This window comes from Heptranchias perlo, chromosome 13 (genome assembly GCF_035084215.1).
Source record: "Heptranchias perlo isolate sHepPer1 chromosome 13, sHepPer1.hap1, whole genome shotgun sequence".
NCBI lineage: Eukaryota > Metazoa > Chordata > Chondrichthyes > Hexanchiformes > Hexanchidae > Heptranchias > Heptranchias perlo.
Window position 1 is genome coordinate 65,557,621 of NC_090337.1, and position 27,727 is coordinate 65,585,347.

Genomic DNA, 27,727 nt, shown 5'->3' on the forward strand with positions numbered 1-27,727 from the left:
AACTAAGACCACCTACCTCCACCTCCATAATATCACCAGTCTCTGCCCCTGCCTCAGCTCATCTGCTGCTGAAACCCTCATCCATGCTTTAGTTTCCTCCAGACTGGACTATTCCAAAGCTCTCCTGGCCAGCCTCCCATATTCCACTCGCCGTAAACTTCAGCTCATCCATTCTGCTGCCCATAACCTAACTCACACCAAGTCCCGTTCACCCATCACCCCTGTGCTCGCTGACCTATATTGGTTCCTGGCCCACCAACCCCTCAAATTTAAAATTCTCATCAGTGTGTTGAAATCCCTCCATGACCTCACCCCTTATCATCTCCATAACCTCCTCAAGCCTACAACCCTCTGAGAACTCTGTGCTCCTCCAATTCTAACCTCTTGCGCATCCCCAGTTCCCTTCGCACCACCATTGGCAGCCATGCCTTGTTGTCTAGGCCCTAAGCTCTGGAATTCCTTCCCTAAACCCCTCTGCCTCGGTCTCCTCCTTTAAACCTATCTCTTTGACCAAGCTTTAGGTCACCTGTCCTAATAGCTCCTGTGGTTTGGTGTCAAATTTTGTCTGATAACACTTCTGTGAAGCACCTTGGGACATTTTTCCAGGTTAAAGATGCTGTATAAATGCAAGTAGTCGTTGTTGTTCTCTGGATTATTAATCCAGTAGCATACACGATCATACCCGACATGTTTATTAATCCTCCCGTATGATTACCAACTTGGGAACACACAATTCAGCTAAAAAACTGCGGCGAAGCTCAAATACCCAGGCTGAATAAATTACACAAACTAGTATATAAATTACAAGAATCATACAGCCCATCATGCTTGTGCCATCTCTTTGAAAGAGCTATCCACTTAGTCCCAACTTCAACGCTCTTCCTCCATAGGCCTGCAAATTTTTCCTTTTCAAGTATTTACCCAATTCTCTTTTGAAAGTTACTATTGAATCTGTTTCCACCACCTTTTCAGGCAGTGCATTCCAGATCATAACTCGCTGCGTAAAAGAATTTCTCCATCTCCCCGCTGGTTCTTTTGCCAATTACCTTAAACCTGTGTCCTCTGTTACTGACCTCCTGCCAGTGGGAACAGTTTCTCTTTATTTACTCTATTAAAACCCTTCATCGTTTTGAACACCTCGAATTAAATCTCCCCTTAATCATCTTTGCTCTGAGAACAAACCAGCTTTTCTAGTCTCTCCACGTAACTGAAGTCCCTCATCCCTGGTACCATTCTGGTACCCTCTCCGCTGCACCCTCTCCAAGACCTTGACATCCTTCCTAAAGTGTGGTGCCTAAAGTGAATTGGACATAATACACCAGCTGAGGTCAAACTAGTGTTTTATAAAGATTTAGCATAATCTCCTTGCTTTTGTACTCTATGCCTCTATTTATAAAAACAAGGATTCCACGTGCTTTTTAACAGCCTTATCAAATTGTCCTGCAACCTTCAAAGATTTGTGTATCTGAACCACCAGGTCTCTCTGTTCCTGCACCCACTTAGATTTAAAACAGCAAAAAGTGACGAAATTGGTTAAAATGTCAAGAATTCAGCCCCAATTGCTTCACCTTTTCAGATATTTAGGATGTTTGCTTGCTTGCCAGCAATTGTTTCCCTGCTCTGTGCAGGGCTGCCAGGTGTTGTGGCTGACCCATTAATTACTCCCACCCTCCAGGTTTACAAATGCAGTTTCCCCTTTACCTGCTGGCTTGTTCTCTGCGGCCTGTTGAGGACCGAGTGACGCAGGTTGCAGAGCCTGGGTGCCAATAGATGTTGACTGAATCCCCTGTGCCCCAAGTGGGGCTGGCTGAATTCCTTGGGGGCCAATTGAAGTAGGCTGTAGCCCCTGGCCACCAATCGACGCAGGCTGGAGCCCCTGAATGTGACGTGCGTGTGTGGTGTCCACAGTCATCAGCTGCATGGGGTTGAGATGGACAGTGGAGGCTACGCCTACACCCGCCTGAGCCGCAATCGCTGCTGCAGACACAGAGCTCGATGCTTGTGCTGAAACTGAGATGGAGATTGGACATTAATTGTAAATGAAACAACTTATTTCCTATTCAGAGGTTCATATTTTTAAACAGGCAGTTATGTAAAATTTTAAAAAGTAGCCCAGTCCTTGCCCGTAGTAGCTAACATGGACACATCAGACAAAGATGTCCTCTGGGCTCGTGAGCAGTAAAATCATAGACACTTTTTTTTTTATAAGTTATGATTTTATTATGCATGACACGCAGGCAAAACCTCTCTTACACCCCCCCCCCCCCCACCCTCCCTGTCAACTACAGACAATTAGAGGGTTCGCAAACTCTTAGCACAACAGAGCCCTCTTCTCATGTCCACCTCACTTGGCAAATATCATGTAGGATTTGTAAAACCAAATGAGGGAATAAACATAAGTAAGCAGGAAAGGAGTCAGAAACAGGGAGAGGCACAAAACGCACTGAAGTTGAGAAAGAATATGGCAGCTAGAGAGATTGTGGGTAAAAGAAGTTCATTACTTTAAAACTAGTTCGAGGTTCTACATAAGAACGCAAGAAATAGGAGTAAGCCACGCGGCCCCTCAAGCCTGCTCCGCCATTCAATAAGATCATGGCTGATCATCTACCTCAACTCCACTTTCCCGCTCTATCCCACTATCCCTGGATTCCCTGCCTGTCGAACAATCAACCTGAGATTTTAATATACTCAACGACTGAACATCCACAGCCCTCTGGGGTAGAAAATTCCAAAGATTCACAACCCTCTGAGCGAAGACATTTTTCTTCATCTCAGCCCTAAATGGCCGACCCCTTATCTTGAGACTATGGCCCCTAGTTCGAGACTCTCCAGCCAGAGGAAACAGCCTCTCAGCATCTACCCTATCAAGCCCTCTCAGAATTTTATACATTTCAAAGAGATCACCTCTCATTCTTCTAAGCTCCAGAGAATATAAGCACATTCTACTCAATCTCTCCTCGTAGGACAACCCTCTCATCCTAGGAATCAATCTGGTGAACCTGCGTTGCACCCCCTCTAAGACAAGTATATCCTTCCATAGGTAAGGAGACCAAAACTGTACACAATACTCCAGGTGCGGTCGCACCAGAGCCCTATATAATTGCAGCAAGACCTCCTTACTCTTATACTCCAACCCCTTGCAATAAAGACTAACATACCATTTGCCTTCCTAATTGCTTGCGGTACCAGCATGTTAACTTCCTGTGATTCATGTACAAGGACACCCAAATCCCTCTGACTACCAATATTTCTTAGTCTCTCCTTTTAAAAAATATTCTGCTGTTCTATTCTTCCCACCAAAGAGGATAATTTCACATTTCCCCACTTTATACTCTATCTGCCATCTTCTCGCCCACTTAACCTGTCCATATCCCTTTGCAGTCTCTTTGTGTCCTCCTCACAGCTTACTTTCCCACCTAGCTTTGTATCATCAGCAAACTTGGATACATTACAATTACATGAGAGGACCGAGTGTAAGCAGCTGAGGCCCAAGCACTGATCCTTGGGGCAGCCCACTAGTTACAACCTGCCAACCCGAAAATGACTTGTTTATTCCTTCTGTCTGTTAACCAATCCTCAATCCATGCTAATATGTTACCCACAATCCCATCAGTCCTAATCTTGTGTAACACTTTATCGAATGCCTTTTGAAAATCCAAATATACTACATCCACTGGTTCCCCCTTATGTACCCTGCTAGTTACACCTTCAAAAAGCTAATAGATTTGTCAAATATGATTTCCCTTTCATAAAAGTGTTGACTCTGCCTAATCATATTATGATTTTCTAAGTGCCCTGTTACTACGTCCTTAACAGTAGGAAAAATGCTAGAATCTATTGTCAGGCTAACTGGCCTATAGTTCCCTGTTTTCTCTCTCCCTCCTTTCTTGAATAGCAGGGTTACATTTGGTACCTTCCAATCCACAGGGACCGTTCTATAATCTAGGGAATTCTGGAAGATCAAAACCAAGGCATCCACTATCCCTGCAGCCACCTCTTTTAGAATCCTAGGATGTAGGCCATCAGGTCCAGAGGATTGGTCGGCTTTTAGTCCCATTAATTTCTCCAGTACTTTTTCTTTACTAATATTAATTACTTTAAGATCCTCACTCTCATTAGACCCTTGGTTCCCCACTATTTCCGGTATGTTTTTTTGTGTCTTCTACTGTGAAGACAGGTACAAAATATCTGTTTATCGTCTCTGCCATTTCCTTATTCCCCATTATAATTTCTCCTGTCTCAGCCTCTAAGGGACCAACATTTACTTTCGCTAATCTCTTCCTTTTTACAATCTATTTTATCAATGTACAAGCTCTTACAATCTATTTTTATATTTCTTACTAGTTTGCTCCCATTTTCAATTTTCTCCCTCTATCAATTTCCTGGTCATCCTTTGCTGATTTCTAAAACCCTTCCAATCCTCAGGCTTACCACTCTTATTGGTAACATTATAGGCCTCTTCTTTTAATCTAATTCTACCCTCATCATCTCTAGTTAGCCACAGTTGGATCACTTACCTGTGGATTTTTTTTCTCCCCCCTCAGGGGAATGTATATTCGTTGAGAATTATGACTTTAAATGTTCGCCATTGCTTATCTACCGTCATATCTTTTAATCTAATTTCCCAATCTACCTTAGCCAACTCACCCCTCATACCTACGTAACTGGCTTTGTTTAAATTTAAGACCCTAGTTTTGGATTTAACTACATCATTCTCAAACTCAATATGATGTTTGCTCCTCTGCTATATTTACCTCTAGGAGCAGTCACTCACATTGACTGGTACTAAGGGCTAACAACCAAATGAAGCCCATGGTTCCAGTCAAGTTCATGTGTCTGAGTGATAAAGTTAAAAAGCTGAACAAAAGCAACACCGTTTGTGTCTGTGTAGCCAAGAAAATATTGGATTCCAACATAAAACAAATTCTGAGATCCCAGAGTTTCAACTTTAAAGCTACAATCACTCCGATCATTTAGTGCTAAGCTGCATGGGGAAAAAGTTGCACATTGAAATTTGGGAAGCGCTGCCAGCCTGAGGCATGTTAAGTTAGAACAAGTAAATCGAACAATTCTAACAGAATGGATCCCGCAAGCAATCCATCTCAGTTAAAGTCCTAACAGATGAAAGAGTTTGGTGCTTTGAGATCTAATGGTTTAATTAAAAGGTACCTTCGCTGTATTAATTCAGGTTCATCAAGTTCACATTTACAGAAAGGGAAAAAATGAGAATTAGCAGCTGCCACTCCTTATAGAAAGTGTTTCAGCCTGTTTTCAAAATCTTTTAAGTGTGCAAGAACACATCACAATACAGGGCTATCCGCTACATCTTTCCTTTAACAGCCCATTATGATGTTTGGAGTCTAATTTTAAACAATGGCGCAAATAGTTCTTTTGATGACGTTAACAAATTGGCAATGTTTTCAGATAAAATTTAGCATATGCCAATCAAACATAGTTTACACCTAAAATTTTCAGTCAGAAACAAACTAAAACAGGTATTAAAAAAATGTAAAACCAACATAAAAATTGACAATCTGAAGCATTTAAGGCTCCTCTGATGCCTTAAGTAACGGCACTGCCCAGTGTAGCACTAAGTCATAGAAACTAGGAAGTCTCTGGTTTAATATCACTTCACTCTGTAGCAGGTTAACTGGTGAGTTGGAAAACAGTCAGTGCTCTACAATTGGCCTCAGAGCTCCAGAAGGAGGGAAGGAACAGCAGGACAGAAAGGAGGGGGGAATGATAACTACCCAGTGGCCCCAGCTGGATCGTTGGGCTGTCAAGTGAGAACAAGATCCAGGGATGACCAGGTTGATGACACTGGCAAGACAAACAGCCACTTGCACAAGATACTGGAACCAGTCTCCAGAAAATTGGGATAAACGTTCAAAACCTGATGCAACTGATAGCACAGTGCATCAGTGCAAAAATATTACAGAACAAAAATGTTCAGGTTGAACAGTGGCACTTTTGTAATGGGCTTCATATAGATGAAATAAAAATATGCTTCAAGTGGGGTGGGTCAAATAAACTTTAAAATACTGATTTAAACATACACTTTATATTTTGGAATACCAATTTAAATTGAATTTGTACATAATACAATTTAAGTTTTACGTTGTTCTCAGGATTTAATGGAATTGGAAGAACATGCATGAGTATTTGGTCCAGTCCGCACTGAAAAACACCGTTACAATATATACACTAAACTTAAGGTGGCAGAACTTCCATCAAACACAAGGAGGGCTCGATATTGTCCATGAAGGAGAGTGCATGTTGTCACTAACTGGAATCTCAGATGTCCTATTATAGCAGCAGTCTTATAGGCTGCAACTCCCAATATCCATACGGAATTACATTTGTACAAAACTGTGAAATATGTCAAGCAATTTTCCCACACAATGGTGGAAAAAGAAAATTACAAGATTGTTTCATTACATTGGAGAGAGTTGGAAGGTTTTATTCACTTCTTCATGGGAATTATGTTAGCACCATAGACATGACAAACATCATAACGGTTAGTGTCAGATGTACAACCTAATTACTGTGCAATTATGATCACACAAACACTAATTATTGTATAATTATAAAACACCTCTCTCCAAGGTGATCTACCAATGCAGGAAACCAGATGATCAGTTATCATGTAGACTTTCAAAAAGAACCCTGCTTCTGAATTAAAAGACATTGTAAAGTTTAAAATCTAGTAAACCATTGCCATGTTTTTAAGTGGATATGTTTGTCTTGATGAGCTTAATACAGTATAGCTCCCAGCAAGTTTATTTACAAGGGGAACCCAGGTCTCCAAGAAAGCCACTTACAAAATGGAGTTAAAATCTGATGGCGGGCTCTCCGAAGTTCTGAGTTTATCCAGTCAATTGCCAAGCCATTCAACTCTCAACATCCTCTCACAGCTCTTTACTCTTCATGTATGCCTATCCTGGCTACTGCTGTAAAAATGAGTGAATTAATTCATTATATCCATACCTGGGTATTGCCGTATAGTGGACACAGTGCTAGTTATTGGAGTAAAGGTGTGTGCCAGTGTTGAGTAGCCAGGGATGGCAGCTGAAGGTGGGTAAGCTGGCAGATAATACTGGAATTGCACAGGTACTGGTCTGGATAGTGGGGGGGAAAGGAATTAAAACATTGAATTAATCTCAATAAATAGCAACTCCACACAGATTTCACAACTCAATCTGTGACTACACCTTTGAATGAACTTCTACATGTACAAGTTCTACAAGTTAGCACCCTGAGGGGCAGGGAGGCACAAGGGGGTGGTGGGGAGGGGAGAGAAGGAAACCAAGAGAAAAAAAATTGATAGTCAAATGCAATGAGTAGGCTGGATACTCATCCACTAAATCTTCGTTAGTGCTTCTAACCTATTCACTCAAACATTGGATACCATCACTCTGTCTGGCAACTTACCTGTTCTCAGTTCGTGTTTCCATAGTAACAGGATTAGGTGATGCCCTATGACCGGGTAAAGAGATCAGGTTCCCCCTTTCTGTTGTATAGTCAGGCTGGATCCGTGGGGAAGTGTGGGTTATTGGTTGAGGAACAACTTTTGCTGTAACACAACACAAAATAGCATGCATTAGTGGTGGAGATCACATTCCCTTCCGTTTGCGCCGCTTTTCTGATGTTTCCGCAGCTCTTCCCACCAAAGTTACAGTGCATCAGCAAGAGAACCCCTGCAGTCATTCACCCAACGTGCCTATAAAACCAACCAGTGGTCCAGAGTAGGAAATAGCAACGGGTTTCTGCTCAAAGTATCTTAAAGGGACAGGCACCCTTCTGATTTTCAGTGCAACATACCTTCTTACTAGTAGGTGAAGCAGTTAATGTTTCCATGCAATTGTACTTTGTTCCCTTGTAGGATCACAAAGCCACCCAAAAGTAGACCATTCCAGGGGCGCCGTGAATACAATATCCACCGAATGGTAAGAGAAGCATTTTGAGAGTCTCCTTCAGAATATGACTCCACATCTCCCTGGAGATAGAGCTCTGTTACCACAAGATATTCAGCAGCCTGGATGGGAACCTGAAGATCGCATGTAAACGGTTGCACTGAATGCAAATCCTGGCTGGAATTTGAACATATTCCTTTCAATGGGAGGTTAGGCTTTACTGTAGCCCCTCCCATTTCAATTTGGGGAGTTGTGGCGTTTGCTTTCACTCACCAACAGGAATAGTAGAAGTGGTCACTACAGGAGCATGTGGTGTGTGAGAGGCCATGGTCATGTTAACAATTGTACTGCTTGTCGCTTGAGCATGGGAAACAGCACCTGTGAAGGAAAAAGGGGATTGTGAATGGAGGAACCAACAGGAAAGCTAGCAGACAACCAACCACATCCATCCCCAAATAAGAAACTCTCAGATTAGAACAATGGGAACTAGATTCGGTTCGAGACACAAATGTGACATCAAATGAGAAAAGAACTGAGATTTTCCCAATTTTCCAGTCTTATTTAACACAAAAAAATCCATTACAAAGTCCTGATTTTAAAAAAATACTGATGAGTGGTATTTTGATTTTCTTGCATTCATTGTTTTCTTATTGTGAGGTTTTACCTACTTTGCTGATTCTGTCACAACACAGGAAAACTCAAATGCTTTCCTCATTGCAATGGTAATTGAAGCAAAAGGCATTGCAGAATATCAGCCGAGCATTATTCTAGCCAATTAACTGCGTTTCACAAACAAGATCAGAAGTTCTAAGATCAGAAAATGACCACAGCTAGTACTCTCCTTACCCCTTTCACAATCGTATCCAGCTACTTTTTAAAAAGGTGGTAAATGATAAGCTATCCAGAACAGACCTGCAACAAAACTACACATAAAAAGAATGCAAGTGCTGGAAATCAAACTAAAATAGACAATGCTTGATATGAATACGTTAGTCACTATATCAATTTTTTTTTTAAAAAGGTTAACATTTTGGGTATGATCTTGCACTGGAATTCTAGTTTTTCCTATCTACTGTCTTGCTCGAGGCTCACCAGTGTTCTACTCATGCTTCCAACCTTTAGTCACAAGGGCAGGAAGAGCATTATCGCTGACCCACAGATTAAAACAGCAGCCTCACCCACCACCTGTGCTCCTTAATGAATACAAAACTGCTTTATAATCTGCTAAGTGGTTTCATAGGCACAAGGAGAGGAGGTTAGAAACACAGCCACAAGGACTTATCCAACAGTTTAATATTCAACTTCAGAAGGTTAAAGTTTCAGCCCTTACAAGGCTGCACCTGAATCTTATCGCAGGTAACTCACTATGGTGACCTCAATTTCCTCCTTTACCCCAAATGAACTGGCTGAAATCAGGAACTGATCAACTGCAAATCCTTGGCTTAACAGTCATACCATTGTAAGCAATCTATAAAGCCTTGAAGTAATGTTCATTATACTGGAACCAGACCTACATCCCCACTAGCCAGGCTCTAATCCTCCCCAGTCAAGTTCCAGATGCTAGTCAATATGTCCAATGATGAAGTTACATGTCTACTCATCCAAATAATATTCTAGTCAGTGCTTCCTTGCCATTTTGTGACTTCAGAAGAAAACAAGTTAATTAGAACTTCTACAGGGTGGCTGTTAACTGATACTTGGTGGGATTTTTTTTCTGTGGGCCATAGAAGTTATATTTGCAAGTCCTAAGAATTTTATACATTTCAATGAGATCACCTCTCATTCTTCTAAAGTCGAGAGTATAGGCCCATTCTACTCAATCCCTCCTCAGAGAACAACCCTCTCATCCCAGGAATCAATCTAGTGAACCTTCGTTGCACCCCCTCTAAAGGCAGGTATTTCCTTCCTTTGGTAAGGAGACTAAAACTGTACACAATACACCCGACGCAGTCTCACCAGAGCCCTATATAAGTGCAGCAAGACTTCCTTACTCTTATACTCCAACCCCCTTGCAATAAAGACTAACACACCATTTGCCTTCCTAATTGCTTGTTGCACCAGTGCGTTAACTTTCTGTAATCAGTATACAAGGACACTCAAATCCCTCTGAATACCAACATTTTTTAGTCTCGCACCTTTTAAAAAAATTCTGGTTTTCTATTCTTCCCATCAAAATGGATAATTTCACATTTCCCCACATTATACTCCATCTACCACCTTCAAGCTCACCTAACCTGTCTATATCCCTTTGCAGGCTCTTTGCATCCTCCTCACAACTTACTTTCCCACCTAGCTTTGTATCATCAGCAAACTTGGATACATTGCACACGGTCCCCTCATCTAAGTCACCGATATATATTGTAAACAGCTGAGGCCCAAGCACCGATCCTTGCATTACCCCACTAGTTACAACCTGCTAACCTGAAAATGACCCATTTATTCCTACTCTCTGTTTTCTGTCCGTTAACCAATCCTCAATCCATGCTAATATATTACCCCCAAACTTGTGTAACACATCCACTGGTTCCCCTTTATCTACCCTGCTAGTTACACCCTCAAAAAATTCTAATAGATTTGTCAAACACGATTTCCCTTTGATAAAACAGTGTTGACTCTGCCTAATCATATTATGATTTCTAGGTGCCGTTACTACGCCCTTAGTAACAGATTCTAGCATTTTCCCCTACTACTGATGTCAAGCTAACTGGTCTATAGTTCCCCATTTTCTCTCTCCCTCCTTTCTTGAATAGTGGGATTACATTTGCTATCGTTCAATCCACAGGGACCGTTCGAGAATCTAGGGAATTCTGGGAGATCAAAACCAACGCATCCACTATCGCTGCAGCCTCCTCTTTTAAAACCCGAGGATGTAGGCCATCAGGTCCAGGGGATTTGTCAGCTTTTAGTCCCATTAATTTCCCCAGTATTTTTTCCTTACGAATCTTAATTACTTCAAGTTCCTCACTCTCATTAGACCCTTGGGTCCCCACTATTTCCGGTATGTGTTTTGTGTCTTCTACTGTGAAGACTGATACAAAATATTTGTTTAACATCTCTGCCATTTCTTTATTCCCCATTATAATTCCTCCTGTCTCAGCCTCTAAGGGACCCACGTTTACTTTCACTAATCTCTTCCTTTTTATATACTTGTAGAAGTTCTTACAATCTGTTTTTATATTTCTTGCTAGTTTACTCTCATTCTATTTTGTCCCTTTTATCAATTTCTCGGTCATCCTTTGCTGATTTCTAAAACACTCCCAATCCTCAGGCATACTACTCTTTTTGGCAACATTATAAGCCTCTTCTTTTAATTTAATACCATCCTTATCTTCTTCAGTTAGCCACAATTGGATCACGTTTCCCATGGAGTTTTTATTCCTCAAGGGAATGTATATTCTTTGAGAATTATGGATTATTTCTTTAAATGTTCGCCATTGCTTATCTAGTCATATCTTTTAATCTAATTTCCCAATCTGCCTTAGTCAACTCACTCCTCATACCTACATAATTGGCTTTGTTTAAATTTAAGACCCTAGCTACAGACTTAACTACATCACTCTCAAACTCAATATGAAATTCTATCATATTATGATCACTCTTCCCCAGAGAATCCTTAACTATAAGATTACTAATTAACTCTCATTACACAATACTAGATCTAAATTAGCTTGTTCCCTAGTTGGTTCTTCAACATATTGTTCTAGAAAACTGTCTCGAATGCATCTCATGAACTTGTCCTCTAAACTACTTTTGCCAGTTTGGTTTGCCCAGATTCAAATCCTCCACGATTATTGTGTTACCCTTGTTACATGCTCCTGTAATTTTCCTGATTTATACTCTGTCCAACACTGTTAGGGGGCCCATAAACTACTCCCACCAGTGCTTTCTGCCCCTTGTTATTTCTTAGCTCCACCCATACTGATTCTACATCCTGATTTTCTGAGCTACTGCCTTTCTCTCATCCTTTATCAGGGATACCCCCCCCCCATTTGAAAGGCATTAACTATATCAAATGACTCAGTACATGATTTTTTAAAGACATACAAATCCACACAACATGACTGTCATTAAACTCAAGATTGAGTAGGCAACACTCCTGCCTCACATCTTATCTAGGGTACCTTCATTTGAAGAGCGGTCAACTGTAATGTCTGAGTTTAAAATGAAATCTCGAGAGCACACATGTATAGTATGAATATTTTTCAGATACCAGGTACCAGGTACTCACCCTGACCTGTGGTAGAGGGGATTGAATTTGTGGCGAGTATGGGTGCCACAGTAGCAGCAGCGACTGGTGTCCCGGCACTGAACATTGCTTTCTGTGGAAAGAAAACTCACTTATTGGTATTGGAGGCTGACAATGTTACAGCTCTGGTTTTAATTGCTGCATTTCCACTGGCTAACTGACATGAAGGGAGCCACCTTGAGATAAACATTAAATATAACATGCTACAAAATAAAGATTGCTGAACCAGATCTTGCATTTGCAGGGATTCAGGCATGTGAACACCTGACAGTTGCCAGTAGCTGCAGCTCTACCATCAGTGGCAACAAGGTAGTGCAGATGTGGCACCATTGTTTATTGGCCACTGCCAGACAGATGTGGCTGGATCACATCTGCTCTGAACAGAACAGCAAAGTCATTATTTTCCAGGATCGCTCAACCTTCCCCAACCATTGGGAAAGCAATCAATGTTGGCTGAAGAGTCACGAATGATGAGTTAAAAATGACTGCGGTGCTGCAGAAAATATTCTGCAAATAAGCACAGAGAAGCTTCTAGATGTGTGAGAGCTGCAGCCAGCATTCATAGAATCATATAGCATAGAAGGAGGCCATTCAGCCCATTGTGCCAACTCTTTGAAAGATCAATCCAATTAGTCCCACTCCCCTGCTTTTTCCCCATAGCCTTGCAAATTTTTCCTTTTGGAAAAGCATTGGAGAATTGCTTCGAGAAAGTAGTTGTGTAACATAAATGCAGCATAATAGTTAGAGGTCTACTCCAAACTAAATGTACACTAAAACCTCAAATGTTCTTTGTCTTAGTGCCATGATCTTCAGTTTCTGAACCAAATTTAAGATATTTGTAATAGTCTCACTTGCTAATGGTGGAAGAAAATATTTTAAGGGTACTTATGTGATCAATACCTGTCAAGTATAAGACGTCAAAGTGAACTGACCTTCAGAATTCTGGTTAAATTTCATATGGACTAAAGTAATAATTTCCCATGTTACAAAACATTCCATTTCTGGAAGGATTTCTCTGACTCGGATCAAAGTGGAAGAGTTTCAGAGGGGAAGGGGGCAGGACTATTATCCCTGGTAGCTCCTTTTGCAGCAAACCCACATTGAGGGGAGGGAGGTGGAACTCTTTACCTGTGTTATGGGGTGGAGCTGTGGTTTCTGGGCGGCGACCGCAGGGTGGGAAGGCAATGTGATTCGAGCTGTTGGATCCCTGGGCTGCTGTGCGCGCTGGATGCTAATTGCAGTAGCGGATGGGTGAGGTTGGATGGTCAATGCTGGTCTACTACAGGGAACGGGAGGGAGGAAATTGATAAATCAGACGAGAGATCACCTTGCACAACATTCTACACCGATTTTGAATATTTACTGACAGGTAATGATGGTTGAGCAGTTTCTGTTTTGTATAGTGATGAAGTACTGCAGTAAAAGTTGCCTGTCTGGTATGATATATATTAAAGTCAGTGCCCAATATCAGTGCTAACAGGGAATAAGTTTGGCAGTTAGATCCTCAGTTTAAGACAATAGCCTATGTCACCACATCTACCCATTCAGAATCACTGAAAGCAGAGGAGATGTGTACATTTTTACAACCCTTGAAGGACTGCAAGAACACTTCTGCACCAAATCCAAAAAAAGCGCTACAATTTAGGGCTTTATTCTAACACGTTCGATACTGTGCATTCTTTAGAATCGCGTTACAGTATTCAACATTATAAATACACAGAACTGGTCACAGGTCAGGTCAGCAGTTTTGAAAATCTTAACATTTATATTTTAGAGCAGAGCTGTGCATGACAATGCTAACCAAGTTACAACAGCTCGAGAAGGAACAAGTCCAAGAACCCTATCAGTGTTCCCAGACTAATTTCTCTTAGAGGAGGGGGGGGCTGTCAAAACTTTGGACAGACTCCAGTGCCAACAGTCCCAGTCTTCTGGAAGCAAGATATGGCATTTCGAGTAAGCTGAAATACAACATTCCAATATAATCACTAACACACAATTACTGCACAGACGCTCCTGAAGATATAAACGGCACTATATAAAACGCAAGTTCTTTCTTCGCCGTGTAAGTATTTAATTACATACAGCGCCAGTAGCTAGTACCCAGCTTCTCAAGAAGTGCCACTACGAGTTCTGTTAAGAAACAAATCCCTTCTTGGGTTTATTCTTTTTTTAATTACCCGTGTGCCACATCGGTCCCGTGAGCTGCTGCTGTTGTAATGACAGGAGACTGGGCTCGTGTTGCAGACACTGTTGCTACCACTGCTGAAGGGATTGCTGTAGATGTGGTCGAAGGAGGGCGAGACTGCCAAACAAAGAGCAAGATTCAATCTTAACACTTAAATACTGAGGCAATGTCACGACGTCTCAAACTGCACTAGCTGGCCTTATGGTGAGAAATATTTGTAGAATCATACAGCACAGGAGGCCATTCAGCCCACTGTGCCTGTGCCAGCTATTTAAAAGAGCTTTCCAATTAGTCCCACTCCCCTGCAAAGTTTTCCTTTTTAAGTACTTATCCAATTCCCATCTGAAAGTTACTACTGAATCGGATTCCATCACCCTTTCAGGCAGTGCATTCCAGATCGCAACTCTATTGTACACAATTCTTCCTTCAGTTTGAGGGACAGGAGTCATGCAAGTAATGAATGCTTAAATAACCGCTGTCCAAGCTGCACGATGGAACCAGGCAGCAGGCGTGATCACTGCTCCCGCTGCTGTCAATCACACCCTAACGAGGGCTCCTGCAAGACATCCAACCCAGGGTGAAAAGTCGCCTCAGGAGAGATTGGTGTGTCAGGCAGGTTGGAAACTGGAACCTACAGGTAGGAAAGGAGTGAAGAGATAAGCAAGACCATGGATGGATTTTTTCTTGAACTCTATCCACTGGGGCAAAGGAAGCCAGGGAAGCTGGGCATGGACATTGTTAGGAGTCTTGTGGCATCGACATTGTTCGGAGTCTTGTGGAACTTGGTGCAGGAGGACAGAGATATGGTTAACTGAAGATTGTGTGGGATGGAGCTGGGGAAGCCAATGAACCAGCAAGGAGGGCACTGAAGGAATTACTCTTGAGCTGATAATGGTGCGGATAGAGGGTTGGAGCAATGGATGTGATGAGGTGCGCGCTTAAGCAGGATGTGGAAAAAAAAGACATTCTTGACTGTGGACCGGGTGAATGGTAGAAAACTCAGCTCAGGATTGATCAACCAGGAAGGTTAAGGGGTCCAAGGTGCATGTTGACAGCTCATCAAGCTGGCTTCAGTCTTGTTGACATTGAGTTGTAGAGAATCATGCCACATCCCAGACTTAACGGTCACAGGAAGAGACTTCCTCTTTAAAAGTTTAACTGTAAGATGAGACTCACTCTGCCAGCATACAAGATCATGATAAAAGTTCAGTATAACAGGGGTTCATTATTTAGAGACAAGAGGTTACCTGTATAGGTAGGTGCAGAGAATGTTGCACAGCTGTCTGAGGAGTTCCTGCTGTTGGCAACGGTGCTGGAGCAGGACGCAGGACTGTAGTTACTTTGGAACTTGATATTGCTGCTGCTACTGCTGCACCTGTGGAGCACATCATTTCGTTTCAAAACTTTGCACCTTATCAGTCTCTCAGAAGCATCCAAAGGTGCCTCACCTGCAATGAATTCTTTGAAGCGCATGAGTCATTTTCACAGCAAAGTCACACAAACATACAAAATGAACGACCAGTTAATCTGTCTTTAATGTGTTGGTTGAGGGATGCAGGTGGATCAGGGCACCAGGAGATATCCCCGCATCTCTTTGAATAACGCCACAGGATCTTTACTGTCCAGGCAGATGGGGCCTCAGTTTAACCCCTCATTCAAGGATGGCACCTTGGACATGCAGCACTCCCTCAGTACTTCACTGAAGTGTCAACGTGGTTTAAGCACTCAAGTGTGAAGTGGGGCTTCAGCCCACAGCCTCCAGACCCTGGGGACAGTGCTACCAAGACGGCCAAGCTGACAAGTATAATAAACCTTCAATTAGCTTCACAGAACTGACAGACCTCTGTTAAGTACAGGTTCTACATGTGGATCTAAAAATAGGACAAGTTAGACGAGCTCTCGGTTTGTGGAAAGATAGGATACAAGTGAAGTTACCTCATCCGCACAATTTATAAAAACCCCGAAAAAGGGGAATTGTGCATTAAATCATCAATTAGAGGCTGAGACAGGAGAAATTATAATGGGGAATCAGGAAATGGCAGATGCATTAAACAAATATTTTGTATCTGTCTTCACAGTAGAAGACACAAAAAGCATACCAAAAATAGTGGGGAACCAAGGGATAAATGAGAGAGTGAGGAATTTAAAACAATTAATATCAGTAGAGAAAAAGTACTGGACAAACTAATGGGACTAAAAGCCGACAAATTCCCTAGACCTAATGGCCTACATCCTAGGGTTCTAAAAGAGGTGGCTGCAGAGATAGTGGACGCATTTGTTATGATCTTCCAAAATTCTCTAGATTCTGGAACGGTCCCAGTGGACTGGAAGGTAGCAAATGTTACCCCACTATTCAAGAAGGGAGGGGGAGAAAACAGGGAACTACAGGCCAAATAGCCTGACATCGGTCGTCTGGATGGAATGCTGGAATCCATTATTAAGGAAGTGGTAACAGGGCACTTAGAAAATCATAATATGATTAGGCAGAGTCAACACTGTTTTATGAAAAGAAAATCATGCTAAAAAATTTATTAAGAGTTTTTTTTGAGGACGTAACTAGCAGGGTAGGTAAAGGGGAACCAGTGGCTGTAGTATATTTGGATTTTCAAAAGGCATTTGATAAGGTGCCACATAAAAGGTTGTTACACAAGGTAAGGGGTCATGGAGTTGAGGGTAATAATGCAGAAAAGTGGCAAATGGAATTCAATCCAGAGTAGTGTGAGGTAATGCATTTGGGGAGGACAAACAAGGCAAGGGAGTACACAATAAATGGGAGGATACTAAGAGGCCTAGAGGAACAAAGGGACCTTGGAGAGCATGTACACAGATCCCTGAAGGTAGGCAAGGTGGTTAAAAAGGCATACGGGATATTTTCCTTTATTAGCTGAGGCATAGAATATAACAGCAGGGAGGTTATGCTAGAACTGTATAAAGCATTGGTTCGGCCACAGCTCAAGTACTGCGTACAGTTCTGGTCAGCATATTACAGGAAAGATGCGATTGCACTAGAGAGGGTGGAGAGGACATTTACGAGGATGTTGCCAGGGCTGGAGAATTTTAGCTACAAGAAAAGATTGGATAGGATGGGGGCTGTTTTCTTTGGAACAAAGGAGGCTGAGGGGAGATTTAATTAAGATATATAAAATTGTGGCAGGACTAGATAGAGTTGATAGGGAGGACCTATTTCCTTTAGCAGAGGGGGTGACTGACCAGGGGGGCATGGATTGAACGTAATTGGTAGAAGGATTAGAGGGGAGCTGAGGAGAACTTTTTTCACCTAGAGGGTGGTGGGGGTCTGGAACTCACTGCCTGAAATGGTGGTGGAGGCAGAAACCCTCATCTCATTTAAAAAGTACTTGGACGTGCACTTGAAATGCTGTAACCTACAGGGCTACGGACCAAGTGCCGGAAAGTGGGATTAGGCTGGATAGCTCTTTCTCGGCCAGCATGAACAGGATGAGCCGAATAGCCTCCTTCTATACCGTAATTGTCTATGATTCTATTAGCATAGATAGAGGATTGATTTAAGGGCAGAAAATAGAGAGTAGGGATAAATGGGTTAGTCTCAGGTTGGCAGGCTATGACTAGTGGGGTGCCGCAAGGATCAGTGCTTGGGCCTCAGCTATTTACAATCTATATTAATGACTTAGATGAAGGGACCAAGTATAATGTATCCAAGTTTGCTGATGATACAAAGCTAGGTGGGAAAGTAAGCTGTGAGGAGGACACAAAGAGTCTGCAAAGGAATATAGACAGATTAAGTGAGTGGGCAAGAAGGTGGCAGATGGAGTATAATGTGGGGAAACGTGAAGTTATTCACTTTGGTAGGAAGCATAGAAAAGCAGAATATTTTGTAAAAGGTGAGAAACTATTAAATGTTGGTGTTCAGAGAGATTTGGGTCTCCTCGTATAAGAAACACAAAAAGTTAGTATGCAGGTACAGCAGGCAATTAGGAAAGCAAATGGCATGTTGGCCTTTATTGCAAGGGGGTTGGGGTACAAGAGTAAGGAAGTCTTACTACAGTTGTACAGGGCTTTAGTGAGACCTCACCCGAAGTAGTGTACAGTTTTGGTCTCCTTATCTAAGGAAGGATATACTTGCCTTGGAGGCAGAGAAATGAAGGTTCACTAGGTTAATTCCTGGGATGAGAGGGTTGTTCTATGAACAGAGGTTGAGTAGAATGGGCCTATACTCTCTGGAGTTTAGAAGAATGAGAGATGATCTCATTGAAACATTTAAGATTAGGAGGGGGCTTGACAGGGTAGATGCTGAGATTGTTTCCCCTGGCTAGAGAGTCTAGAACTAGGAGGCATAGCCGCAGGATAAGGGGGCGGCCATTCAAGACTGAGATGAGGAGGAATTTCTTCACGCACAAGGTTGTGAATCATTGGAATTCTCTACCCCAGAGAGCTGTGGATGTTGAGTCATTGAGTATATTCAAGGCTGAGATAGATAGATTTTTGGACTCTAGGGCAATCAAGGTATATGAGGATCAGGCAGGAAAGTGGAGTTGAGGTCAAAGATCAGCCATGATCTGATTGAATGGCGGAGCAGACTCAAGGGGCCGTATGACCTACTCCTGCTCCTATTTCTTATGTTCTTATGATCGCAGTACACCATCAGAAAACCCCATTTGTAGGCTGTACGTTGGACAATGCAACAGTTCACCTTTTGTTAAGAATATTTAACAGAATAAAAAGAAACTGCAGTGGTAGCTGTAACAATCCATCATCTTAAAAACACACACACACACACACACACACAGTCCAGAACGTGCTGCATTACCTCTAGGCACATGGGACGAGAACATCTGTGTCTGCGCTGTGGATGGTCCAATGTGGAGCGAAGCTGGAACAGAGTTTCGGATGATTGACATTTGCACGTTGGTGCCCATCAGATGAGGGATGTTGGGATGTCCCTGGGAAAGAGATCATCCAGAATCAAGACGCAATAACTGAAATTACAACCTGTTTAGGAAGCGCTCGGGCATACCTGTGAATTGGCGTTTGGGGGCTGGAACAAATAGGAGATTCTTGCTCTTACCTGCTGCCCGCTGATTGTAGCCACGGGGATTGCTGAGGCCTGCGGTACGCTGGTGTCCATGCTAACAGTTAGATGTCCTGAAACCTTAGGAGGAACGGTCAAATGTCCCAGGCCAGATGATGGAGCAGGAGCAATGGGCCGACTAGGCAAGGGCGTCTTCAGTGTTGTCTGGGAAAACAAAACTACAATCTGACTTTGTGCAGAAATGCAAAAATGACAATAGTGGGGCTGGGAGAAGCTGGCAAGGCTGCAGCTGGTTTGGACTTTTCACAAATTGGCACGTTTAGGAGTGGGAGAGATTTTACCACAGATGCAGTGCCTCAGAACGCCTGTCAGAAGGGTTTCAGATGTGTTAACGGTTAGTCTGTGGATCTTCAAAAAATGTTTCAATCAAATGCTGATGGCATCATGTGGAAACTGGCTTGGAAGAATGAGAACTTGACAGTGGTCAGGTTATCATATCGCTACAGGTATTAACTCAGCTCCATCCCACCATCAGGTCCAGTAGCTCTTCCCACAGGTCTCCCAATGACATGGTCAGCATTTCCTATTTAAAAACAGGCCAAAATATTTCAAATTACAAAGAGAGGGGCTCTCCCAGTGACTCAGTTGGTAAAGTGTGTGATCTGAGGAAAAAGCTCCAAGGTTTCTGGTCTATGACCAGCCAGAAGAGTGGTAGAGGCATACAGTTGGCCTCATCACACCTGAACTGAGGGGGCAGGGAAATTAAACCAGCGTTCCCATTCATCACTAATGAACAATTACTGTTGGAAAACTTATGTTTTTGATGCCAGATAAAGGCAGAATGAGAATTGGCTGAGACGCCCACCATGACATTCAGTCAAGTCTCATGCAAGCAGAAGGGTTGCTGGGCAAGGCAGAGATGCTACCCCATGGGAGGCCAACATTAGCCTTCAGGGAAAAAAGGGAAGAATAATATGAAAGGAGAATAAACCAAATGCATGTGTAGTTAATAAATGTTTTAGACCCAGTGACAATCCTGAGTAAGAAACAGCTCAGGACTTCTAATCTTAAAGGTAGAATTCTGCACCTGAAGTGCACGGCCTGGGTTTTCCAATGGGGATGAATCTCCGGCAGGGCGGGATTCCTGGTCCTGGGACCATTTACACACGGAAGCTGAGCCAGACTGCGGGTAGAGACATACTGCGGAAGGACCCCCTCCCAACCCGAGGGCTGAGGCAGCGGGAGGAAGGAAGGAAGCAGCCGTTAAGCTGCCTGCCAAAATCTTTTCTTTCCAATTTCGTTAGGTGCCTGTACACAACCACCCTCCGAGCGCTAGCACAGGTCCCTTGAACATTCTTCCACTGAGGTTCCCTCCACCGACTTCTGAGCACTAGCTACAAACAGGTGGCCCCAGCATCCAATCAGGGCAAACAGCAGCAAAACACACGAGGCCGGATTTAATCTAATTTGCACGTGCCTGCCCACAAGTGGGTTGATGTTTTTTGGACCAGAGGGTCTGCCCCACCAGGAATGGGGAGGTGGGTTTGACGGGGACACAGTGGGGTAAGCAAGTTCCTACCTGCATCCAACAACAAAAAAAATCAGTAGAAAATCTAGCCCCATCTCTCTCTCTCTCCCCCCAACACAAGTGTGGGAGGAAACAACACCAGCATAATCCAAATTGTAGACCATTTGCTGGCAGTAGCTCACAGATGACTCTAAAAGATGCTGAATACCTCTTACAACAAAACATAATAAATAACATTTGACGTGTTTTTAATATGTGGCAACCAGCTGTCAGATTTTTGGGAAGGGTATCATTTACTTACCGCTGGAAACAATATAGGGCCATAGTTACGCTGGGCTCCGAGAACCTGGACAGCCCTAGCTGAGAACTAAAATAAGAGTGCGTTACTTATTGGAACACACTGACAAGGCTCAAAATACAAGTTCTCTGTTTATGTTGTCAGGCAGTAAGCATGTCTATTTCATAGTGAAGTCATGGATTCCTCTACCAGGACTTTTTAAACTCACCTAAAGTTAGCGAATCCCAGCAGGGACAGTGCACTTCTAGACCTTACATTATATTCAGATGGGCCCCTGGAAAATTCTACTATATTAAAAGTCCAGTTTATGGCGTGCATCACATTTTTAAACGTGTCCCGAGCACAAAAAAAAGTCATTCTCTTCTGATTGCTAATCAAAAAAGCATGCTCCTATTTGGAATCATTCCTCTTGAAAAAAAAGTTACAATCAAAGAGTTTCCATATTCTTTGACTCACCACACAAGCAACATCCCAGGAGATGTATGAGTCATTCTGAAATAATTGAGGCCAATCTGTTCAGTGCTGACAGACCCAGGGGATGGTGATTTGACTTCACTCAGGATAATGAGCCCAGCTTAATATCCTTTCTTGAAATCGTAAGACTGGAAAGAACCACATCCAGCACTCCAACTTGTGCAAGGCACACAAGCTCCAAAAGGTTTTGCAACCACTTGCCGCTACGTTGCTGAGCTTGGTCTTACTGGTATGGAACTTGAAGCTGACGTGTCACCGAGTGCGTTGACTTTGGAGCAATCCTGAGCCACAGCAGATCAGCATGGGCATAGGAACAGGAGGAGCCCATTTCAATCCCTCAGGCCTGCCCTGCCATTCAATTAGATAATGGCTAATCTGTACCTCAACTCTATTTACCCGCCTTTGTTTCACATCCCTTGATACCCTTACCCAACAAAAATCTATTATTCTGAGTCTCGAAAGCTCCAATAGTCCTGGAATCCCACAGCCTTTTGAGATTTTGGGGGGGGGGGGGGGGGGGGAGAAACTTACAGATTTCCACTACCCTTTGTGTAAAAAATTGTTTCTGATTTCACTCCTAAACATCCTAGCTCTAATTTCTTGACTCCCCCACCAGAGGAAATAGTTTCTCTATCGAATCCCTTTATTATTTTGAACACCTCGATTAGATCACCCCTCGATCTCCCAAACCCAAGTGAATACATGCCAAGTTTATGCAACTTGCCCAGATTAGTTAACCCTCTAAGCCCCAATCAGAACATATGGAGAAACATAACCCACTTGCAGAGTGCTGGGCAGACAACCATAGCGCTGCCACATGCCAGAATGAAATGCTGCCGACATCAAAATAAAACCACCTGGGATGCTTGCTGATGCAATGGTGAATGGAACACTGGTAGTAAACAGGAGCATGGTCATTGCCAGCTTAAAATCCATCTCAGTTGCATGCTTAAGGTCACAAGGCCATGCTTCCTGGACCGCGCTCAGAAAACCCAGAGGGTTCTGTTAAAGACTGTACAAGAAGTCTGCATACCTTCATTAGTCCTTCCGGGAAAGAAAGCTGAGTGGCCTGTGCTAGGTGTGTGGGAGGAGCACCCAGTGTGACGGGCACCCCAGGCTGCTGCACATGATGCTGGGCTGCGGTTAGTGGCTGCGTGTGAGTCTGCACCTGTGGGTAAGGCCTAACTACGACGGTCTCCTGTTTCTCATCTCGGAATGGCAGTGAAGGCACAGGGTTCGAATGTTCACGGGGTAGGTGTTCCAAATCCCGACTCATCTCCTCACTGGCAGCTAGAAGTAAACAGAAAATAGTGATCAATCCACAGAGTAAAACTATCAAGTGGCCGACTTCACTGAGCCCAACTTAATACCTCCTTTTGAGAAATTATCCCTTGCACCAGTTTATTTTTATTCATTCTTGGAATGTGGGCATTGCTGGCAAGGCTGGCATTTATTGCCCCATTCTAGTTGCCCTGAGGTGGGGGTTCTTATTGAAACAACTGGGTGACTCGCTAGGCTACTTCAGAGGGCAGTTAAAAGTCAACTGCATAATCCAGACTGGGTAAGGCAGCAGCTTTTCTTTCCTAAAGGACATTAGTGAACCAGTTGAGATTTCACGATCACGTTTCCTGGTATCAGCTTTTTTAAAAACTGAATTCAAATTCTTAAACTGCCATGGTGGGATTTGAACACTCATTCTCCGGATTACAAGTCCAGTCCAGTAACATAACCGTACCCACCAGTTTCCAGGATTTAGAAGGCATCAATCAGACTCTACTGCGCTCCCTTCCAACTACAGGATTAATATGGATGAGGAATCACATTTAGCCCACCTTAGCTCATCTCCCATCGAGCCAAACAATTGTTTGATGATTCCAGTGATTTCACCTCTGCTACTCCAACCACCAACAAAAAACAAGACTTGCATTTATACAGCGCCTTTCATGACCTCAGCACGTCCCTAAGTGCTTTACAGCTAATTAAGTACTTTTTTGAAGTGTAGTCACTGTTGTAATGTAGGAAACGCGGCAGCCAATTTGAGTACAGTAAGGACCCACAAACAGCAATGTGATAATGAGCAGATAATCTGTTTTAATAGTGTTGGTTGAGGGATAATTATGGCAAGGACAAGGATCACTCCAGTGACCAAGTTAGCCCATCTAAAATCTTGGATTTACTAGAGAATGAAAAATATTCTTAAAGCATTAAATGCAGAACTGTATACACCAAATTAAAAATACTAATTCTATCCTATTTGAAGTTTGAAACTCTCTTCCACAAACGGCAATTGATACTAGCTCAATTGCTAAATTTAAATCTGAGATAGATAGCTTTTTGGCAATCAAAGGTATTAAGGGATATGGGCCAAAGGCAGGTATATGGAGTTAGATCACAGATCAGCCATGATCTTATCAAATGGCAGAGCAGGCACAAGGGGCTGAATGGCCGACTCCTGTTCCTATAACAATTTTTCACCTTGTTTTCAATGGACTCAAACAGAGATTCTAATGGTCCCCAGCCTGAGGACACAGCCAGGGATTGAGAAAGAGAAGAATTGCATAAACCATTGCAACCAATTGCCTGGGTGAGTCCAGCAATGAAACATAAAGCTTGCTTTAATGCAAACTCTGCAATGCAGTCCACTTCTGAGCAATCTCACTCACATAGCCACCCGCTCACTGCCCCTGGCAGAGGCTCAGATTAACCAGTGGATGGTCAATGTACAGAAATACACCAACATAAATAACTCACATTAATATAGCACCTTCCTTGTGACATCTCAAAGCACTTCATGGTCAATAAATTATGTTTTGAAGTGTAGTCACTGTTATGTAGATAGCTAATTTGCACATAGTAAGGTCACAGTTAATCTGTTTTTGGTGTTGACAGAGTGAGGAATGTTGGCCAGGACAGTGGGTGAACACCCTGCGCGCCGCCCCCCCTCCGACAGCGCAGCGCTCCCTCAGCGCCGCCCCCCCTCCGACAGCGCAGCGCTCCCTCAGCGCCGCCCCCCCTCCGACAGCGCAGCGCTCCCTCAGCGCCGCCCCCACTCCGACAGCGCAGCGCTCAGACAGCGCCGCCCCCACTCCGACAGCGCAGCGCTCCCTCAGCGCCGCCCCACCTCCGACAGCGCAGCGCTCCTCAGCGCCGCCCCCACTCCGACAGCGCAGCGCTCCCTCAGACGCCGCCCCCCCCTCCGACAGCGCAGCGCTCCCTCAGCGCCGCCCCCCCTCCGACAGCGCAGCGCTCCCCTGCGCGCCGCCCCCACTCCCGACAGCGCAGCGCTCCCTCAGCGCCGCCCCCCCCCTCCGACAGCGCAGCGCTCCCTCAGCGCCGCCCCCCTCCGACAGCGCAGCGCTCCCTCCGCGCCGCCCCCCCTCCGACAGCGCAGCGCTCCCTCAGCGCCGCCCCCCACTCCGACAGCGCAGCGCTCCCTCAGCGCCGCCCCCCCCTCCGACAGCGCAGCGCTCCCTCAGCGCCGCCCCCCTCCGACAGCGCAGCGCTCCTCAGCGCCGCCCCCCTCCGACAGCGCAGCGCTCCTCAGCGCCGCCCCCCCTCCGACAGCGCAGCGCTCCCTCAGCGCCGCCCCCCCTCCGACAGCGCAGCGCTCCCTCAGCGCCGCCCCCCCTCCGACAGCGCAGCGCCCCAGCCGCCCCCCCTCCGACAGCGCAGCGCTCCCTCAGCGCCGCCCCCCTCCGACAGCGCAGCGCTCCCTCAGCGGCCGCCCCCCTCCGACAGCGCAGCGCTCCCTCAGCGCCGCCCCCCTCCGACAGCGCAGCGCTCCCTCAGCGCCGCCCCCCTCCGACAGCGCAGCGCTCCCTCAGCGCCGCCCCCTCCGACAGCGCAGCGCTGGCCTCAGCGCCGCCCCCCTCCGACAGCGCAGCGCTTGCCTCAGCGCCGCCCCCCCTCCGACAGCGCAGCGCTGCCTCAGCGCCACCCCCCTCCGACAGCGCAGCGCTCCCTCAGCGCCGCCCCCTCCGACAGCGCAGCGCTCCCTCAGCACTGAAACTCAAAGGTACTTTTAAAAAAATATTTCTCAGGATGTGGGAGCCTTTGGCTGCTCTGACAACAGTGGCTTGCTAGGCCAACTCAGAAGGTGTTAAGTGATACACAGTGTGGGCCGGACTGCACAGGAAGTGCCAGGTTCCATTCCCTGAAGTACATTAGTGAAAGAGGGGTTTCTACAACAGATTACCCAATTTATTGAATTCAATTTCACAATTTGCCATTGTGACATTGACTCTCCGGGTTGCCAGTCCAGTGTTATAACCACTTACTCCACAAGACTCGTATCCGTGGCTGATATCTACCATTGCATGGTTAGAGTTGGAATGAATGCAGGAGTACATGGAATGAGAAAAGGCTTGCTCCTTCCACAGACATGTACAATCTACCATATCACTCTCCGAAAACTTGAGCTCATCCAAACTCTGCTGCCCGTATCTTGACTCGCACCGAGTCCGGTTTACCAATCATCCCTGTGCTCACTGACTTACATTGGCTTCTGGTCCAGCAACACCTCAGTTTTAAAATTCTCATCCTTGTTTTCAATCCCTCCCTGGCCTCACCCCTCCCTATCTCAGTAACCTTCTCCAGCCCTACAACCCTGAGAGATCTCTGTGCACCCCCGATTTCCTTCGATCCACCACTGGCGACCGTGCCTTCAGCCGTCTAGGCCCTAAGCTCTGGAATGCCCTCCCTAAAGGGAAGACTGAAGCCATTGTCTTTGGTCCCCGCTGCAAACCTCCATCCCTCTCCCTGGCCACTGTCTGAGCTGAACCAGACCATTCACAACCTTGGCCTCCTATCTGACCCTGAAATGAGCTTCTGACCACATATCCGCTCCACCTACTTCCACCTCTGTAACATTGCCGTCTCCGCCCCTGGCCTCAGCTCATCTGCTGCTGAAATCATAATCCATGCCTTTGTTGCCTCGACTCGACTATTCCAATGTTCTCCTGGCTGGCCTCCCATATTCCACCCTCCATAAACTTCAGCTCATCCAAAACTCTGCTGCCTGTATCCTAACTCACGACCAAGTCCCGTTCACCTATCACCCTGCGCTCGTTGACCTACATTGCTCCCGGTCCGGGAACGCCTCGATTTTAACATTCTCATCCTCGTTTTCAAATCCCTCCGTGGCCTTGTCCCTCCCTATCTCTGTAACCTCTCCAGCCCTACAACCCTCCGAGATCTCTGCGCTCCTCCAATTCTTGTCTCTTGAGCATCCCAGATTTTAATCACTCCACCATTGGCGGCCGTGCCTTCAGCTGCCTCGGCCCCAAGCTCTGGAATTCCCTCACTAAACCTCTCCGCCTCTCTCTCCTCCTCCTTTAAGACATTCCTTAAAACCTACCCCTTTGACCGAGATTTTAGTCACCTGTCCTAATACCTCATTATGCTGCTCGGTGTGAAAATTTTGTTTGATCATCGCTCCTATGAAGCGTCTTGGGATGTTTTACTACGTTAAAAGGCGCTATATAAATGCAAGTTGTTGTTGTTGAACGTCTCCACCTCTCTCCTCCTTTAAGTCACTACTTAAAACCAATCTCTTCAATCAAGCTTTGGTCACCTGTTCTAATGTCTCCATGTGGGCTCGGTGTCAAATTTTGTCTGATAATGGCACTTCTGAGCGCCTTGGTGACGTTTTACTACATTAAAGGCACTGTATAATGCAAGCAGCTGTTGCATTCATCAAAAGTTCTCTATAATACCCCATGATCCTCAAATGTGATAGCAAAACTCCAGAATAACTGTTCATTCCCCTTGTCTCCACTGTTCAGCTTTGGCAGTGACGGAATCCTAGCCCCTCTAGTCCTCACCCACCACCAGCAGCACAGCAACCATCGATGGCTCCATGCAGTTCTTTCAATACAGTACATACTTATCCCTTCATTCTCATTAGTAATCAAACATTTATCAGTACAAATCAAAAAAAATTAATGCTGAAGCTCAATTTAAAAACAAAATTCTGGAAACATGCAGTTCCTGCATCAGAATCTGGAAGGAGAAACGGGTTACAGTTTTGGACCGAGGGTTGGTAAGGACTTAATACTCAAGCTCGTGTTGCCATTA

At 44.6% G+C, this 27,727-nt stretch overlaps 1 protein-coding gene and 1 long non-coding RNA gene across 4 annotated transcripts in view; one reads left to right on the top strand and one right to left on the bottom strand.

Annotated features, from left to right (window-relative positions):
• Positions 1-8,519, top strand: part of LOC137331670 (uncharacterized) — a 62,227-nt gene extending 53,708 nt beyond the window's left edge. Inside the window, exon 2 of the long non-coding RNA XR_010965533.1 lies at positions 7,883-8,519. This is a non-coding gene — a long non-coding RNA (uncharacterized lncRNA). The remainder of the gene's footprint in view (positions 1-7,882) is intronic.
• Positions 1-22,937, bottom strand: part of sap130b (Sin3A-associated protein b) — a 42,903-nt gene extending 19,966 nt beyond the window's left edge. For 2 of the 3 annotated variants that reach the window (XM_067995615.1, XM_067995614.1), the window contains exons 1-12: positions 22,686-22,937; positions 21,182-21,247; positions 19,389-19,556; positions 19,131-19,263; positions 15,592-15,719; positions 14,337-14,461; positions 13,288-13,438; positions 12,142-12,232; positions 8,187-8,291; positions 7,432-7,573; positions 6,988-7,118; positions 1,702-2,010 (exon numbers count right to left, since the gene is read on the bottom strand). In XM_067995615.1, coding sequence (XP_067851716.1) covers positions 1,702-2,010; positions 6,988-7,118; positions 7,432-7,573; positions 8,187-8,291; positions 12,142-12,232; positions 13,288-13,438; positions 14,337-14,461; positions 15,592-15,719; positions 19,131-19,263; positions 19,389-19,556; positions 21,182-21,247; positions 22,686-22,928 — 1,792 coding nt within the window. In that variant the 5' untranslated portion in view covers positions 22,929-22,937. The remainder of the gene's footprint in view (positions 1-1,701; positions 2,011-6,987; positions 7,119-7,431; positions 7,574-8,186; positions 8,292-12,141; positions 12,233-13,287; positions 13,439-14,336; positions 14,462-15,591; positions 15,720-19,130; positions 19,264-19,388; positions 19,557-21,181; positions 21,248-22,685) is intronic. The other variant, XM_067995616.1, reaches the window with a different exon arrangement.
• Between the last annotated feature and the right edge of the window lie 4,790 nt (positions 22,938-27,727).